Consider the following 18,724-nt stretch of genomic DNA (forward strand, 5'->3'; position numbering starts at 1 on the left):
AGTTTCTTTTTTATTTTCTTTAAAGAATGGCCTAAAAATGCGGGAACAACAGCATCCCAGATGCTACACTTGAGTTTAGATTTCTGGAATTAAGTTTCTTTGTTACATGCTATATAAAGTTAGATTAAAAAAATTCAAGATAATTTTGCTATAGCTTTTGGCTAATGACTTTTCCCTAACTAACACATATTTTGCAGTTTTAAACTATTACTTAAGAAGTTTTAAACTGTTACTTGAACATAACACTGTCATCTTCAGACAAAATATCACATTGCTTGTGCAAACAATAAATACGACTACCTTATCTCTCCCCCAAACCATAAAGCTTCAAATCAGCAAAATCAACAAATCAACTTACCCACAAATCACACAATGAGTCATGCTGATGATTGGTGCACAATATTTATTTCTGATTTTTAAATCAAGCTGGTTTTTAATAAAAAGATAGAAAACCTCAAAATATATTGATCTTGCTATGACTTCTTGTTGATCTCTACTGAGAAGACACTGATTTGGATTGCATTGCATCCCAGTAAAACATCCTGACTATGTGTGAGGAAAGCACCACTGCTTTTGGGCACAAGTAAATGAATCCATATAAAGACAATACATAAATGTACACCACCCAGTAATGAAAAGTATCATAAATTTTCTCTCTCCAAATACAGTATTTTAATATTCACAGTAACTTGAAGAGAAATTGATTGTACTCACATATCCAGTAGATCTTGATACCCTGCTTATGTTGATTAGTCAGAGTTGTGTTTTGATTCCCCTGTAAAAGTAAACTTGGTCTTGCTTTGTACTTCTAGCTCTGTGTTTTACAACAGCAGAAAGCAAAGTTGTGGGAAGGGAGCTTTCCTGAAAGCAGGGTAATCCGGTGGGGGCAAGCACCCAGAAGAGGGAAGGGTAAGATAAAGGCAGGAGAGTTCAGGGTAAAGACCAGGAGTAAAAATGCTTTGCTTTTGCACAGATGGACTCTCATCTCTGAGAACCAGAAGTAAAGCAGACATATTAGTAGCTCAAAATCAGTGATTTGATATGGTTTTCTGAAATTCTCCTCATATTTGCTGACATTTTACAGGTCAAATTATCTACAAATGCCACAGGAAACTATCTGAAAGTTTCTGGTAAAGTGCGTAAGAAGAGGTAACATTTTTTATTTTGAAAACAATTCAGAATCAAGACACAGTTCACCAAAAGTCCTGAGATGTATGAAGGTGTTTGAGAGGCCACCACAAGAAAACAGTAAAAGAAACAAATAAAAATGGTCTCTTTCTCTTGGTGACACAGTCTTTGAAATACAACTTGTTTCCTTGGTGTGAAGAAGATTTGTCAGTGATCTTTTGAGAAAAAATGGCAATAAATCTTGCCAAAAACAGCTTATAAATCCCTTCACACATCAGTACTTTAGGCTTCACTTGTTCTGTACTGCTGATGCTCTGAGAATCACCAGAAAGCATATTGCACCCTTGACCTCCAACGCCAGACCACAGTATTTCCAACTTTTGCAATAGTGGCAAGGAACAGAGATTTGCTAATGTCAAAAGAAGAACTGGCTAGTCTTGTTTGATGAACTACCCTAAGGAAAGGTATCAATTCAATATTAATTTGATTCTTAATGTTATTCTTCCAAGTAAACTATAGCTGCAAACATAATGAGGTCATCTTCTATAATCATGAATGCATGGCAAGCAACATAAGAGTCCAACTTTTATGATTCACACACTAAAAGGAAAAACTATGTGGCAAACATGAATTTCTTATCTACAAAAACAGGTTATGTCTTTTCCTTTTCGAATAACAAAACCAATATAACAACCCCCCCCATACCAAGAAATATCTGAGAATAACTATGATTTCTAGATCACTTTAAGCAAGCCATATATATACTCTTTATATACTCTCACTGCTTCTCTGAACTGGTTTCAGGGAGCTTTTACAATTTTTCAACACAGCAGTAACCATGATACATTCAACAAATTAGTCTGCACTACACCCATCCTTTTACAAATGCTTGGTGAGACAGGATTGGTGGCAGGCCACCAGCTCCTTATGCAAGGGGTCTCAGAGTCCCCCCACCCTACCCCTATGTCATCCAAACCCTTTTAGCTGTGAAAGAGATGACAAGAGGGTGGGCAGAGGATTTACACTCATATAAGTATTTCTATATGAAAGACTTCAAAAAATGGCAAAGTTGACTTGCAAGTACTAAAGAGAAGGTTTAAATGCAACTGTGAACATCAGTTCTTGTAATTAAACTCATTAGACTTTGGCCTTTTCCTTCTGACTACATTTGTGTTTTCAAAGATAAAAAGTAGTCAGGCCAAGAAAAATAACCCAAATGCTCACACATAAAGCAGCTGCTTAGCATATGTCATTACCACGCTGACTTCAAAAATACTGAGCAACTTAAACCTGCAAGCCACTTGGCTTTAGCTAGAGATAAATGCCTGAGATAAGAAAAGTATAATTGTTCAATGTAATACTGCAGCATGTTTTATATAAACATTTGCTAACACTGCACTTCATATATTTCATTTCAGTGTTGTGAAGTGCTGCTGAATGTTCCAACTTTATTTATGGCCTGCTCCTGTAATATTTACACATCTAGTGTTCCCCTTGATGCTGAATTAAATATACTATCCTAGCTTCAAAGTCGAAAGGAGTACTTATGCTTTACAACAGAGGTCATAGCCTACAGGTTTCCCAGCTTATTCCTCTCCACTGCTGAAAGAGGAAAGGGGAAAATTGGAAAATAATGTGTTAATTTGTGAAGAGAACATGAAATTTGGATTAAAGATGGCTTTTGAATTTAGTAAGATGTTTTGGGTTTTACTATAATTTTTCTATAACCTAACCATTAAGTAAATTAAAACGTCTGAAATTAGGGTCTCCACACAGAAGACATGTTTGTAGACTTCTTGGCTGGTTTGGTTTCATAATGGAATGTGTGGTGTGACACTGGTGTCTCTCCTAGCACTGCATTGTCAGTTCTTCCACATCATAGCTCCTGGACAGCCTCATGCACACTTGACAGAGAGGGGAGCAGCCTCAAAGGTCTTATGTTCCCACAAGTCTTGGTGACCCACCACAAGGGGTACTGAGGAAAGAACTGAAGCCAAAGCCCAGACATACAAAGAAACACCAAACTACCTAGAAGGGAGAGATGAGAGAAAGGGATGGAAAGCACAGTTCACAAAGACTTCCTGGTTTTTTTTCACTTTAATAGCTGGTTGTAACTAGCAGGGAAAAGTCCTGCAGTCTCCACTCAAAGAAATCTCCCCTTGAATACTTCCGTTTTCAGTCTGCTTTTCTGCTGTAAAATCAAGGGGAGGGATGGCCATACTGCAGTGACGGCAAGGCGCGGGTCAGAATCATGGGAAGGAAAGGTAAACTTCGTGATGTCACACCAGCACATATTTCAGCAAGGCATGACATCTCACCACAAAACCTGGCATCTTGCCCTGATTTTAGGACAGTCTACAAGTAATACTCAGCAGTAACCACTTCTGGCTCCAGGTCTTCCCCTTTTGTAACTTACATGCTTTTGACATAAGTGCCTCAAGGTCTTCCCCTCCACCAGAGCACCAAGAGCTGTAGATCCTCCTTTTCACCATTGTGCAAGCAGGGGATCCCCAGCCTACGTGCACATGGAAGACCACACTGAGGGCACCACTGCCACAGTGTTAACAGTACTCACCTCAATGATAGCTACTGCAAACACAGGGATGGTGTTACTCCATGTCAGCATGACCATCTTCCTTTAAATCAGACAATTAGGAATAAACCACACTGCTAATAAATGCAGGACTAAAGCCCACCGATTTTCATACTTGGTCTTCCCTGAGCATCATCAAGTGAAGTCCAATTTTGTTGCCTGGCTCTGTCTTACAGAAACCATTCTACTGTTGCCAGCAATGGACTCAACAGCATCGGTTTTGCACTCACACTACACAAACTAGCAATAACTCAGATATAAATCAATAGAATTGTACTGGTATACAAAGAAGAATTTGAGCCAATGGTCTACTAGGTGATTTTTAATGATCTTACAATTAGAGAAATCAAATTAAACATTTAACATTTGACCTTTGCTGCTGCTTCTAAATTAGCTTATAGAGATTAAAAGCACATACTTTTTTCAAGAATTCACGAAAAAACGGCTCCAAATCCTGGAAAAGACATTTGTTGTCTTTTTGTTTTCCTTGTGCACTAGAGTTTAAAATGCTATTTTAAAAATGTGGAATAGTAGCTTCAGACTCTAAAATCATGGACTTTGGAGGTGCTCTGATTAAGCACCCACAGACAAATTGGATCATGGACTGTAATGGACAAAAGTCAATGTCCTGCGAGAATCCTGATGCTACAACGGTCTTTAAGAACACTTCTACAAATAAAACAAGAAGTGACAAATTCAAAGACTGCTGAGGGGAAATTCTTCAATTTCTTTTTAAACGGAAGTCTACTATGAAAATTTCATCACTTTTTATCATATTTACTGTTTTATATCCTATATTTTCTACCATTTGCATTGTTTTTTTCAATGTTTATATTTTACTCTTGCTAGGAAACACATCTCCAACATAAATTACAATTACAGCAAGCACATCTAAATAAACACCTGCAGATGGACACAAAGCATAAACAAAATATATTCACATTGGTATAAAACCCAGCCTCCTCAAGTAAAACATATTAAATGGATGCGCTCTGATGTTACGTTAACAAGTACTATATGGAAACCTTCAGAAGAAGGATGGAGATTAAAAAGAGCAGTCTTTAAAAGAACATATATATAAATATATAAGTATAAAGTAAAATTATATATAACATGTATGAATATATTATAGCAGTCAGCATTTGCAGCAAAGTAATATTGTACATACAGAGCAAAAACATGATTCCTGTGAGCATCACTGAATGTGCATAGAGGATCTCTTGGGAGGGCTGGACCATGTACAGTGCATACACACACAATCTCTGGAAGACACAGACAATCTCTGGAAGAATCATCACACACACTTGTCTCCATCCACTTCTACATAACACACCTGAAATGCATTTATTTCAGAAAGCATATTTCTGTTATGCTGGTCTATGAATTGACAGGGCTTGGGGACATAATTTTGGAGGATACTTAGGCAGCTCTGCAGAGAGACAATGGTGACTGTATCCAGCTCTACACTCCACCAGTGTTTTCAAAGGCAACCCAGTGAACACATGGATAGGGTTAGTTCATATGAAAATCCAGGTATGTGGATTTTGAAATCCACACAGTCCAATTATTCAGCCTTCAGAGATGTTGAAAATTTGCCTTCCTGCAAAAAAACAACACTTTTACAGAGACACCCAATGTGTCACAAGCTCAAGAAGCCATGCTGGAAAGTTATGGCCTTTATCTATTAGCTGAACCAAGATTAATCTTGTGAGCCAACCAATGACTTCCAAAATAATGAAAAGGGCTACCTTGGAGACATGAAACATTAGGACCCACTTTTGCATCCTTTTCTCAGGTCAACGCTGTCTTGAAACAGCAGCCCTGCTTTACCAATAAGCAGAAGACTTAGAAACAATGAATGCCTTGGCACCAGATCCTGCTTGCAATTTGAATCAGGAGTTGACATTTTTGGAATATCAAGAGTTGATATTACAAGAAATTCCTGATTAATGCAAGCCTTTCATCTAGGCATGTGTCACATTCAAGATGAGACATTTCATGAGCCCAGAATTCAGAGGGAAAGGAAGGAACTAAGAGAAGAAAACTAAGGGAAAGAAGTAAATGGAATTACAGAAATAATTAAAAAATGTTTCTTTCATGACTTCAGAAGAGACTGTGATGACATGAATCCTATTAATATCCTGGTTACAGGAATCTGCAATGTGTGTGTTGTTTGGAGAGATGGAATTAATGTTGCCTCTTGACCTAACAGCTGATCTGCTGGTTTTCTACTACCAAAAATACCAAGAACCTCAAAATTGCCTTCACATGTGCATATATTCCTCATTATTAGGAAAAACAGCAAAAGAGGACAGGATGAAACCTAATGTTAGTTTAGTATTGACAATGTGGGGCTGCCACAGGGCAGGTCCCCTCATGCAAGGTGAGCAGTTATCACTCCCCTAACACTGCCTGGTATCACAGAGTGTACCTGCAAGCAAAACATGATGAGGACTGCTGAACAAACTGTATTGCCTGAACCAACTGGCAAAGGATGGGAAGCATACCAGGGGAGAGCACCACACACACACTTGCTTTCTCCTTCCACTTCCTTAGATACCTGTTTGTGGTTATAGCTGGACACAGCAGAGTGGGCAAGCCAGATCTGGGTCTTAATTGGCACAGACACTCTTAGATTCTTACTTGTTGCTGGAAAATCATGACCCAAAACTGCTATTGAATGGCAACATATACCAGAACAGGTTTTAGATTTTTTTTTCCTCCTTGCTGGTCCCCCATAGCAAAATAGCCCTCCCAAAGTCATGCACAGCAATCACATATATGCATCCATCCATTCAGGAGTACATAAGAGGTCAAATGCTCTGAACTTAAAAGTTGGGTTTGAAGCTAATTTGCTATTAGAGATAAAATGACACTTCCCATGGGTAGCTGTGCTGTCAGACAATTTTGACACACCTAGTACTGACAAAGCTTGGTTTGACATCAACCCACTAGTAAAATTCAGTATCAACACTTTTTTGCATACTTTCTCACCACTCGATCCACATCATCCTATTCGGTTGCAACATCAATTAGTGAATAAATTATGATGACACAGGCATGTTGAGCTTTTTACCTCAACTCTTTTAACTTACCTTTTCATGATTTAACTCTAAATGCAATCTACAGTGAAACACTTCACTGTACTTAAGTACACTGCTGTGGGTGTGAAAAAGGGATCACTGTTAGGATAAAAAAGAATAACAAAGAAAAGCCAAGTGTACTGTACTGTAGAGCCTGTTGGTCTGTTTGGAACAATCAGCACTGTGATAAAAACCAAATGAGATTATAATCTGGTAGGTAGAAAAAATGTTGTATCAATTTTGAAATAAGCTGAGAGACATGTGCAAATGAAGGAGCAATAGTCCTGATTTAAATACAGCCAGTTTAATGGCTTAAATTGAAACCTAAGGGTGAGCTGGTAAAAGTGAAGCATACTTCTTGTGACCAGAACACAACAACAGCCTTCTCCGGTAGAACAGCAACTCTGCCCATGACTCTTCATTTTGTGTTCTGCCATCATACCCACCCTTGTTTCAGGTAAACCTGCCCCAGTTTCTCTAGCTGTCCAACCTGTGGCCCTGATTCAAAGGCAGAACTCAATTAAAATTGAGCATTACTCAGCAGTCACAGCAACATCCTCCTCAGCCTTTCCAGTTCTCCTGTGTAGGCAAAGATTTTGTGCAAGAGCGATGGGTACATGCATTGTTCACGGAAGGAGCATTGCTATGTGTGTTGAGGTTTCCTATCTAAACAGTCAATCAAAACTTTGGGCATTTTTCCCACTAAAGGACAGAGTCAGACCCTCGGGGCCTTAAGGTACATTCTCATGTACAACCATTAGCACACACACACAGAGCACAGGCTTGCTATGTATCCAATTAAATAAACTTACATAAATCATATTTCACCGTGCTGCACAACAGGCAATATGGCTGACGGCATCTGGTGAAAAGTTATTGTGTGTGGCTCTAATATAAACAATACCTCACATAGCTACTCCAGCCTCTTGTGAAAAGAGGTAGTTAAGAATGTGATTTTTAAAGTAAGGTTTCTAAAACATGCTTGAATTTTACACCTATGGTTACTGAAGAGTATTTCTGCAATTAAAATAATTACACAGACTGAACCTAAGATTGACTCAGAGGAAAATGTCTCATGATTTTAGCATAAAACAAAAACTGCAAAATGTTTATGTTAGAGATGGCTATATATTTTTCCAAGAAAGCTGGAAAAAGTTGATCAGAAACTGAGATTTCATTAAAGCTGGAAGGAAAAAAATGCAGAAAACCATTTTGTGCTTCTCTGTTCCATGAAAACATTTCAGTCAGATCCATTCCTTTGCAGACATCCCATGAAAACAGAATTTTAAGATTTCACCCCATGAAAATAAAATTTTAAGATTTCACTCTTGAAACTCAATGCTTATGGAACATTCGTATCTAAAGAGAAAGAAAAGTAACTACATCCATCCATTATGAAAGCAGAGACTAAAGATCTATTTGTAACACATTACAAACCCCTAAATATTCCCTGAAGATTGACTTCCTTTAATCATAATTTTTGACTGGACTTGTGCAAGGGGAGGAGGTCAGTGCATGGACAAACAGCCAGCCAATCTGCTCCCACCCAAAATCCCATCTCCTCATCCATGAAACTGCCCTGAAACCAGAGGCTGAGAGATCGCTTGGGCCTTGGGTGAACTTTCCATGGCCACTGGTATTTGTCCTCTATCTCTCAAAAGAGATGTACTGCAGACATGCCAAATTTACAAGTGGAGATTGCAGCTGTTCCAAACTTCATGTTAAAGCCAATAAACTTCTCCTCTGAAGTTTCTAGCCACTCTACTCACCCACCCAGAAATGCAGTAATTACACCTAAAAGCACACAAATCTGAAGAAAACCTTGTAAAAAATATTTCCGTTTCACTCTGTTTAAAAAGATATTTCGTTTAAGTCTTACATATTGTGGCCACAGTATGGTCCAAGAATGCAAACTCTCACAAGAGCAGAATTTAGAATGTCCTATGAAAATGAAGAATGGTACTTCACTCTAAAATGCTGTGAAAATTTAAGAGGCAAAGTTAAATACCGCAATGAAATTTAGTACATCATCTTTACTGGCTTATAGGATAAACAGTCCAAATTTATAGCATTTACAACATTATCACATATGGTCAGAAGTTCATCCACAAACTAGGTCACAGGTCATCAACAGGAAATTCATAGGAAATTATGGAGGAAATTAAAAGAACACAAATGGGCAAGTAAACTAATTTACACAATCTAGGTTCTCCCAGCACAGCTTCCTGTGTTATGATGAACTCAGCTTTCATACTGAACTTTGCCTTTTCCAGTCTGCATTAAGTAAGTATTTCTGAACTGTCTATTATACTCTCCAAGCCTCAAAATGTGGAGGTCAGATTCACTAAAAAGAGCCATTCAGGTTTTCTTCTTTAAACAATATAGCTGGGAAAGGAAATAGTAACAGAAAAGGTGTTTTGAGATCATTAAATGCAGATATATCACTATTGGCATCTCAACAATGGGTGTTCAAGATCCTTCATTGACACAAATACCACAGTGAGGACAGATACCACCCAAACACAAGAAAACATTCTCATATTCCTTCAGTTCCAGCATCCCAGCCAAACTGCACCTGCATTCTTGATCACGTGTGAGAAGATGACAAGTAGTATCTGGGAGCCTTTATACACTTTTCAAAACAAAATCCGTGGTCAGTAAGGCACAGGAAGAGAGAGAGCTACGGTTCATCTAGGTTATCTGGACAACTTTTGAAAAGAAAAACTGCCAGGCAGAAACAGTTACTGCTTAATTGTTTAGAGCTGAAAGCTGAATGCACTGTACTATCTATACCTTTAATGTATCTCACGAAACAAAAGTTAGGAGCAACTTTGCAAGACAGATACAAAATGAAAGACTGGCAAGATGCCTCAGCTGTCTCTCTTCTTGCTCCTTTAGTTAAAAAAAAAGACCTAGTATAAATGTGATCAACTTTTACTTCATTCTTTTTCACAATACCTAAATGCCCACTTAAGTCCACAAAATAAAAGCAGTTCAAGTTCATTATTATTCTGGTGCTTTCACACCCTATCAAATTCAATAAAAACAGTAAGATCTATCTTTTCAATATCACAACTTGAAATTTATAGTGAATTGTGCATTTGTAGCTATCGTCTGCAGATAGCATTTCCCACTGAAGCAACAAGAAACATTCATATACTTTAAAAATTATAGGAATCACATAATCTACAATTTGATGAAAAACAGAACTATTTTTGAGTTGTGAGGAGTTAGTTGACAAGGTAGAAGTGATAACAGTACCGAATAACACTCATTCCACATCATTTACTGCTGGTATAATAAACAAGCTCTCTTTTTTGGCTTGCAGGCAGTGAGATGGAAAATTCTAAGAACACAGTGTTGATCTGAACATAGGATTTCACTTGCAGAATGAGGACTGCTACATTCACACTGAACACACCTATTATTGCATGTCTGTTCTTACCCACAAATACCAAATCAAAACCTGGGTTGAGAAAGGATCCTATTTTGTGATGGGCAATATTACTGTACAAAACAAAGGAGAAGATTCTCTTACTGAACCGATTACAACAGAAGTGCAGAGAACTGCAGAAAGTTAAAAGTACCCAGGAAAACAAAGTCAATGACTGATACAAGTGGGAATACCTCCCTCACCTACTAACTTTCAAACCCAGTGATTTTAATCTCTCTTGGAGGGAAGGAAATGGGAAAGTTGCTATCCGCTTTATAATTAATTCAAGCCTGTTGAAAATCAAGTTTTCTCATTTTGGTTACCTTTTGCAGCCTGTTTAAAAGCTGCCAATACAGATCAGGATTCTGTCTAAACTAGACTGCTCTACCCACTCCATCATGCTGCACACCCAAATATACTTGCTGTAAAGCCAGGTCTTCCTTTTTCCCCACCCCCTCCACAGGCAATTTGAGGAAGATAATTCCAGCACCTATATGTCATCCAAGAGTGAGATACAAAACAGCATCAGCAGAGCAGCCAACTCAATAAAATATGCTGAAAAAAGGAAGCCAGTAGCTATAAACAACTTTCATACCCTTTCATAGCTACAGGCAGTCACTTGGGAGCAACAAATTCTGGTTTGGGGGATTTTTGCAACTTCAATATTCAAGTATTTTCCCTAGGACTACTCTGGCTGCTACTGGCCTTGATACCAAAAATTCTGCAAGAACAAACACAGAAGCACAATTTCCTGAGACTTTTACAAAAGCTTTTAATCCTTGTTTCTGCTTTCTGTCCTATTCAATTCACCAAGAAAAAAAGATCTATAAATGAAAGTATCCACGTTAAATTCAGACACTCAGATCTCAGTTTTAATGGTCACTAACCCTTTTCCCTCTTCTGATAAAAATTAGACCCAATGGTTAGACATAATTGCATGAAGTATTAATTAGTTACTTCTTACAAGGGGCAATCTATATTTCTAAGCTAAGATTTATATCTACACCACCAAACCCATCACATATCCAGTTTTGGTGATTCAGTGGTAGTTTTGTCATTCAAACTAATGGAAAGAATAATGTTTTTCAAGGAAAAAAAAACAAGTATCATTAATATTGTGTTACTTAGCAATTCTTACACAAGCTCTAACTTAGCAGACAAATTTTGGTCATGACTCTTATACTGTGTCTGGCGGCTTCCAACTAAGTAAAAGCATGCTCAGGGGGATCCAAGAATAACTACCTGAAAATTTTTTCAGCACTGCTTTACTTGAGTCATGGCCCAGAATTTGGGTGTTGATTCTGTTTTAATGCTGTTCAGAGATATACTACAACCTGCTGTGGGATATAAAGCAGAGTCATGCTAAAGAACCTTTCCCAAAAACAGAAAAGAAACCCCCAATTCTGGGAGGATTTCTACAACATGCTTAGCAAAATAGAATCTTTCAGGTCTTCTGATTGTACTTATATGTCTTTAAACTGTGCAAAGAATGTTACAAAGATGGTAGTTTACTCTGGGATGACCTCTCCAGCATACAAATGAAGGCCTATTGTTGCTCACAACTGAGCAGGTCATCGAGCTAACTCAAGGTGATCTGCAGAATCCTCACATTTCAGCCCACTCCAACAAATAGTGCATTTTGCAAAGATGTGGCTGCTATTCAATTCCAAGATGGCAAGATATTCAACACCCTTTGGGTTTATCAAGTGCTGCCAACAGGGTATAACTTCTACACCTGTGAAAGACTGGGAGCTATTGGTGATGAATCAGTACTGTGTTTGTTCTGAACCCTTGTCTACTCTTGAAAGAGGAGCTTCCTGTATCTTCAATAGACTATCATGATACCTAGTGTGCATATAGAAAAAATACTTCAATCACAGGACTACCAGGAAACACAACTAGAAATTTATTCAGATGCAGATTGATATTCCAATACAAATGTCAATGACAGCCTTTGGTGACTTGATCCTGGAGCACCTCAGTGTCCCTCAACCTGGCCAAAGGTCCAAGCAAACCAGCAGAGAGAACATGGAGACTTTGAATGCAAGCAGGAATAAGGGGCCAGGAAGGAAAAATATCCTGGAACTTAGCCCTGCAGAGATGAGTGCTTTGAAACGAGATAGAAACACAAACAGGTCTAGCTAAGATAGGCACACATACAGTCTTCTCTTTTTTTGTTATATTCATTCTTCTTTGATTTTACTTCTAAGAAAAGACACTCTGGATCCCCACACTCATAGGTCATAACAGCCAGGGAGAACAACAAATACTCAACTGCAGTTTGGTCAGGTGAACGCACAAGCAGTGCTCAGGACACTGCCTACAGCTCAGTCTAAAAGTGAACTCATGGGTATGCAGAATACGTCTTGGTATCTGGGGGGTAAGGACCAGGCATACATGTGACATAACACACAGGCACAGGCACAGCCCTGTGAGTTAATACCGCACATACAACCACAGGAATTAAAAACAGAGCTCAAAAGAAGGAGAGAAAAGCTTGTCTTTTGTATTCTTTTAGGCAAGAAACCGGGGAGAAAACAAAATTAAGTAGAAACTGTGCAAAAATTACTGGTCCTTGAACTTGAATTAAGTTTGTGGTCTGAAGACACAGCACACTTAGATCCTTCCCCCATATCAGGATGCAGTGAAAGTTCCTAATTCTCTGTCAAGGTTAAGTTGATGCCACAGAGACCAAAAGGGACTGGAAAGACACAGCGAGCCCAGTAGTAACCTCCCAAGCAATAAAGCAGGCACAGCCCCTGAACTAACTGAACAGAGTGACCCTCTCAGGGTTCACCAGTTCACCATAGACTGAAGCAAAGGAGACAGAGTGGGATCTAGGGGGTAAAGCTGGTCCTACTATCCACTGACACCCACACACTCTTCAGTTTTTATTGTCCCAGTAATGGGTCTGGCCTAAAACAACACAAAACTACTCAGAATTCAGGGAGGCAAAGAGATCACATTACTGTTAGGAAGATATATGGGAAGGTTTTTTTAATACCACAATTTTTAAAAAAAGAAGGTGATGCAATACTGATTATTCCATTAAATATTAACTACAATACAGCTGCTGTCAAGCTACAACATATTCCTTTAGATACGTGAATTAAGGGACAGGAGAACTGAATGAGTTTCGCGTGTATCTCGCACTTCTAAATTAGGTTAAACTGAGTTCTTAAGTTCATGTGCAATAATCTCCAAATACTAATCTTTAGACTTAGAGGTTCAAACTTAAAAAAAAAAAATTAGGACCCTCAAATTTGCTTAGATTACTCCCAAGATCCTTCTTACTGTTCAAGGAGCTTGAATAGTTTGTCCTAGACAAAACTTTGTTTCTTTCATGAAACATTCCTGAAAGAGAGAATGAGGTTACCTTTTCCTCCTACAAATTTTAATTTGCATACAGATACCATCGATTGGATAGCAGGGTTACATACTTCTCTCCTTTCCCTTCTGCTTAACTTGGTAATCAAACTCAAGTAACAGCAGGCAACACTGAGACTGAATTCTACTCTTCAACTTTGAAGGACTGAAAACTGCAAGGAAAATGTAAGGCAAATACCAGTAAAGTAACTGCATACTTTTCAGAAGGTAAACTCCAAATGACCATGCTCTAGAATTAGTTTTTACCATTGCAGAAAGCTCTTCAGGCATTCCTTCATTCTGTGTGTGTTAGGTTGTTACTCTACATCACATCCCTCTCAAATGTTACCTCCAATACCAAAAGTGTCAGTTAAAGTAACAGAAGAAGGCTGCAGGAAAAGTTACTTCTTTCAAGAGCCTTGCTCAGTTCCTGTAATATTTAATGGCTGGGTCAATCACAGGGTGCAGCTCCTCTCTCTGCTAAAACAAAATCCAGGATTTGCTTTTGTATTTAGAAAGAAAAAAAAGGGGAAAAAAGCAAGAAACTTCCAATATTTGAAAAGCTATATATATTATTTCATTTAACTGTCTGGAGACGTCCTAAGTTGCATTAAGTTTTATCCTGCTTGGCAGTTGCATAAGATTTCTTTCTTTTTCCTTGAATTAAGCAACAATATATCAAAACTTCAAGTATATTTCCCCCTTTTCAGTAACAGGTATTGCATACGAATTCTATTAGATTCAAACTTTCAGTGTCTCTTCTCACACAAGGTCAAATCTTTACGTTGTTGTAATTTTCTTTTTCAGTGTTTTTTTCTCCAAGAGAGTCCTCCACTGGGAAATTAATATTCTGCATGAACAATGAACTCCTTGCATGGCCTTTGAACCTAGTGGTTGCTAGGAGGCCTAAAGAAACCCTGGAGTATAGCCTATTTAATAGCACGTATCAAGAGATTATTCAGAAGCAAAAATGTGTGATTTTCTAAATTGTCTGCTTTTTTCCCTCCTTACTTCCATCTCCATTCATCTGTCAAACAATCTTTAGATTTTATATGAATTGCATCTGCATCAATTTTCTATAATTATGGGCAGTTTGTTCCCTGAGTATTGAAAATGTGACTGGCCAGCCACCAATGCTGCTTCAAATCAAGCAAATATCAAACTGCTCCTTACTCAGTTTTACTGAAAAGGCTGTTCAAAATCAGATGTGCTTCACCACTGTAGCATGAGGTTTGCACTTCCATTATAAACATGGTTCTGCTTAGAGACTGTATTTTCCTCATACAAAACACCATGGCATTGACTGCAGCACCATTACTCAGTATTTCTCTGTGCTGAAAGAAATATATATAGCTTCTCCGTGCTCAATTCAGGCATACTTGAATATTAGCATTTCAAGTTTTTTAGCATCTTACTGAAGGTTGTTTGATGATATGCATTTCCATATTTCCCCAAGCATAGTAATTGAGGCAAAACCTCAAGGTTTCTTTCCCACCCTCCACCCCCATTCCAAACAATGAGGCATTTAATTAAAAGATAACCACAACAATGCTAATGGTGATGAGGTTAAATGGTTGGATAAACAGAATGCAGTCCTCTGAAAAGCCCATGTGTTTCGGGACACTTTCTCCCCTACAACATTCTGGGTGACAAAGAAAGTATTTGTATTCCTGATCCCCACAATTTTTTATGCCAGTGGACTTCCTACAAATTCCCTGCAAGGGAGTGAGTTTCCTTCAAATAGTGAGAAGTGTTTAGACACAGTAGCTATTCCTCCCAAAACTAATATTTGGAAAGGCAGTGGACAAGAATTCTTTAAATATAAATGAATGTGGCAACTATTTATTATCAGAGAACAATTACATTTCCAGATAAAAGCTTAATAAGTTGTTAGGGTGAAAAAAAAAACAACAAAAAAAACCCCCAACAAAACCAAGAAATATTTGCTGATTTTAATTGTCTAGGTGTTCTCCCTCCAACAACTTTAGCAAATTAGTAAAACTTAACATGACATTTGCCCTTCATCTTCAGTCGCTGCAATTGAAATCAATGCCCTCTGTATTCATACACAAGTATTCTTGGTCTGGAGATTACTTTAAAACATCTATAGCAGATTAAAATTCTGTGCCTCCTCCTACCCCTCAAGGACACAGGTATCTGCCAACAAATGCAGAGTGACACATCTGATTCTGCAGATTGCTGGAGCTCAACTGTCTGGTTGGATTGTACCAATATTGCCAATATAAAGCTTTCACGGAGCCAGACCACTTTGCTGAAGAATTAAAAACAAGCAAGAACCACACCACTTGGCACGTGAGCTCCTGCTCTTTTAAATATGGGCTTTAACACTGAAAGAAAGGCCTAAAAAGTACTGACTTCAACAGAACTGACACAGGGTATCTTACAATGGAAATATCAGGAGATTCATCCAGAAGAACAAAAATCTTTGCAGTATTATCAGATTCAGCTTTCCAGACACTTTCAGGTCCTGCAGCACCAAAGGAACAAATCAACCACTCCACCACCACAACCATTCTCCTCTTCTTCAGCTAGTTCTAGCATAAATTTTCCTTGTTGTTGCCACTCACTATGTGACTTCCCAAGAACCAGAGCACCAATTACCAAAATGGCACAATATTCTAACACAGACAGATTTTTCTATAAAGTGCATATTATTTCTCTTGTACTTGGGCATTAAAGAAAAAAACAGTCACGAGACATTTTTAAAACATGAGAAACCAATCCTGACTAAAGAGATATGTTTATTAAGGCCAGAGACAGGAAAGTGAGCATATAACCGAAAACCACAATCTTTGGCTCAGCCTTTGCAGCAGAAATGGGGCGGGAGGGGACAGCAATACAGGGTTGGAGACGTTTTCAGTGATGCATTATAAATACCTTAGTTTTCTCCTTTAAAGGAATCTGCCTCTCAATCTACATTGTGCCTCAGAGGGAGAAAGGTGCCTTTGTGATAAATTGGAATTTGTCATCATAATAATGAAACGTTATGTCCTATCATCACAATAAACAGGCAGCAGAACAACAAAGGAGGCTTCCAGGATTTTCTGCCCCCGGCCCCCTCCCCATCAGCATTTTCCCAAGTCTTCTTCGGGTGTTTATGAAATGCCTTAATTCCAAGCCATTAGGATGCATTTCTGGATGGAGCAGATTCTACTAACAGTACTGAGGCTTTCCAAAATCTTACCAGCACTCCATCGGAGGCCAAGCCTCTCCCTGATGCCTGCCTTCCCCTGTTCTGTTTTTTTGTTTTGTTTGTGCTTTCTCTTTCCCATGCACAAACATGTTGGTGCAGTGTCCATTATTTCCCTACGACCTTCCTTGAAAGCCACTGACAAATGAATACTCATGCACGTGTGTGTTCCACCACATACATAGGTCTGGTCTCCTTCTACACCTCAAAAAACAAATGCAAATGTGTTTACAGTCATTTTCACCAACACATGCCTTGCCATTGCAGAAACATGCAGCTGAAAGCCAGAGAGTCTGTAACAAGGCGACTGCATTTGCAACCACAAGTAACCCTTTTCCTTTCCAAAATGGAAAAACACGAAAGCCTGATGAGTTAACTAGAGTTAACTGCATTTAAAGAGGGCTGTGTGGGGGAACAGTAAATATCCAGCACATGCTTTTACGCACAAAAGGCGCAAAGGGCTCCATGCTCTGCACATCCAGTCATTTTTGTCTGCTCTTCCACCACAGAGATGCAACCGTTTCTCTCATACATTTTATTTCATTCGACTAATAGATTTTAAACACCATATTGCGAGGACCCTGCTGTGAATCTTGCAGAGGTACAAAATGGTGGATGTATGCTATTTTTTTTTTTTTTTGCATTATTCATAACAGCTCAGCCTCCCGATCGCAGGCTCCCCTCTGTACCCACCAACACAGCCTTCCCGGCCAGACACACATCCCAAAGCAGCCTCGCAATAAAGCTCTCTCGCATACACAAATTATGTTACAAACCTGATGTCATGTAGCCCCGTGATGCCTGGGAAATAAAAGCTGGGGGGAAGTGCTTGTGCAGTCGGTAGTCCTTCTCGCTGCGGGACCTCATGCGGTCTGAGGCCCGGTCGGAGAAGTCGGAGCTAGGCCAGGCCCGCCGCAAGGTCGTACTCCGCGTCTTCTTCATCCTGAGGATGCCCGAGCCTACTCCTCCCGCCGCAGCATGGGTCAGGGGTGCGCGCTGTCGGGCATCAGCCTAGCGCGGGCACCGCCGGGGCGCAACCTGCGCGCATCTCGCCGCTCCCTCTTCTAGGGCGCCAGCCGCAGGTCCCTTCCTTTTTTTTTTTTTTCCCCCTCGAATGATCCAATTTTACACACGTCCCACAATGCATTACACTTCATTTGCAATCGGTCCGGCTTATAGCTCCCAGATTTGCGTGGAGGAAAGGCACGTTATGTGGCTTCTCAGGCAAAAAAAGGAATGGGGGGAAGGGGGGGCTGAAGGGGGGCTGGGGACGAGAGATGTGCAGCGTGGGAGCTCGGGGGTCCCGAACAATGGCCCAATTCAGCCCGGCCGTGCTTAGCCAACTGTGAGCCCCGACACAAAAGGCCCAAACAAACGAGGAAAATCCCGCGGCCGCCGGCTGCGACCCCGACCGCGGCGCGCCCGGCGCTGGGGAGGAGGCGGCAGCTCCCGGCGCGGCGGGAGGAGCGGCGGGAGGAGATGGAGGAGGGAGAAGAGAGGAGGGAGGGCCCACAGACGCCTCTCTCGGCCGCGGGACGAGCGGATGCAGCCGCGACCCCCCACCCACCCGCAGCCGCCTCCTTCCTCCTCAGGCCTGCGGCGCCAGGGCAGCCGGCAGCGGCCCGCGGCCCCCGGCAGCGCCGCGCCTCGCCATGGTCGGTGCCGACTCCCGCCCGCCTGTCCCCGGGGCTGGATCGCCGCCGGTTCCGCGCTAGGGGCGGCCGGCGCGGGGGGCGAGGCCACCGGAGAGGCCGCCGGCCGCTCCGCCCGCCCTCCGCCCCGCCGTGCCAAGAGCAGCCGCTGCCGGAGCGCCGGGCGCCGCGCCGCTGCCCGGGCTCATGCTACTCCCGCCGGAGCCCTGCTAGTCTCGCCGGGCTCCGCGCTCCCCCGCGCGGCACCGGCTCGCAGGC

The 18,724-nt window shown here is 40.5% G+C and overlaps 1 protein-coding gene across 3 annotated transcripts in view; it reads right to left on the reverse strand.

The window, feature by feature from the left end:
- STOX2 (storkhead box 2) overlaps positions 1-18,724 on the reverse strand; it is a 142,726-nt gene that overhangs the window by 53,440 nt on the left and 70,562 nt on the right. Inside the window, exon 1 of one of the 3 annotated variants that reach the window (XM_088163525.1) lies at positions 17,591-17,789. The exons of 1 other annotated variant lie outside the window; for it this stretch is intronic. In XM_088163525.1, coding sequence (XP_088019651.1) covers positions 17,591-17,756 — 166 coding nt within the window. In that variant the 5' untranslated portion in view covers positions 17,757-17,789. Of the gene's footprint in view, positions 1-17,590; positions 17,790-18,724 lie in introns of those variants that run through there. One more of the 3 variants, XM_014880470.2, reaches the window with a different exon arrangement.

This window comes from Sturnus vulgaris, chromosome 4 (genome assembly GCF_052056855.1).
Source record: "Sturnus vulgaris isolate bStuVul1 chromosome 4, bStuVul1.hap1, whole genome shotgun sequence".
In the NCBI taxonomy this organism is placed as follows: domain Eukaryota; kingdom Metazoa; phylum Chordata; class Aves; order Passeriformes; family Sturnidae; genus Sturnus; species Sturnus vulgaris.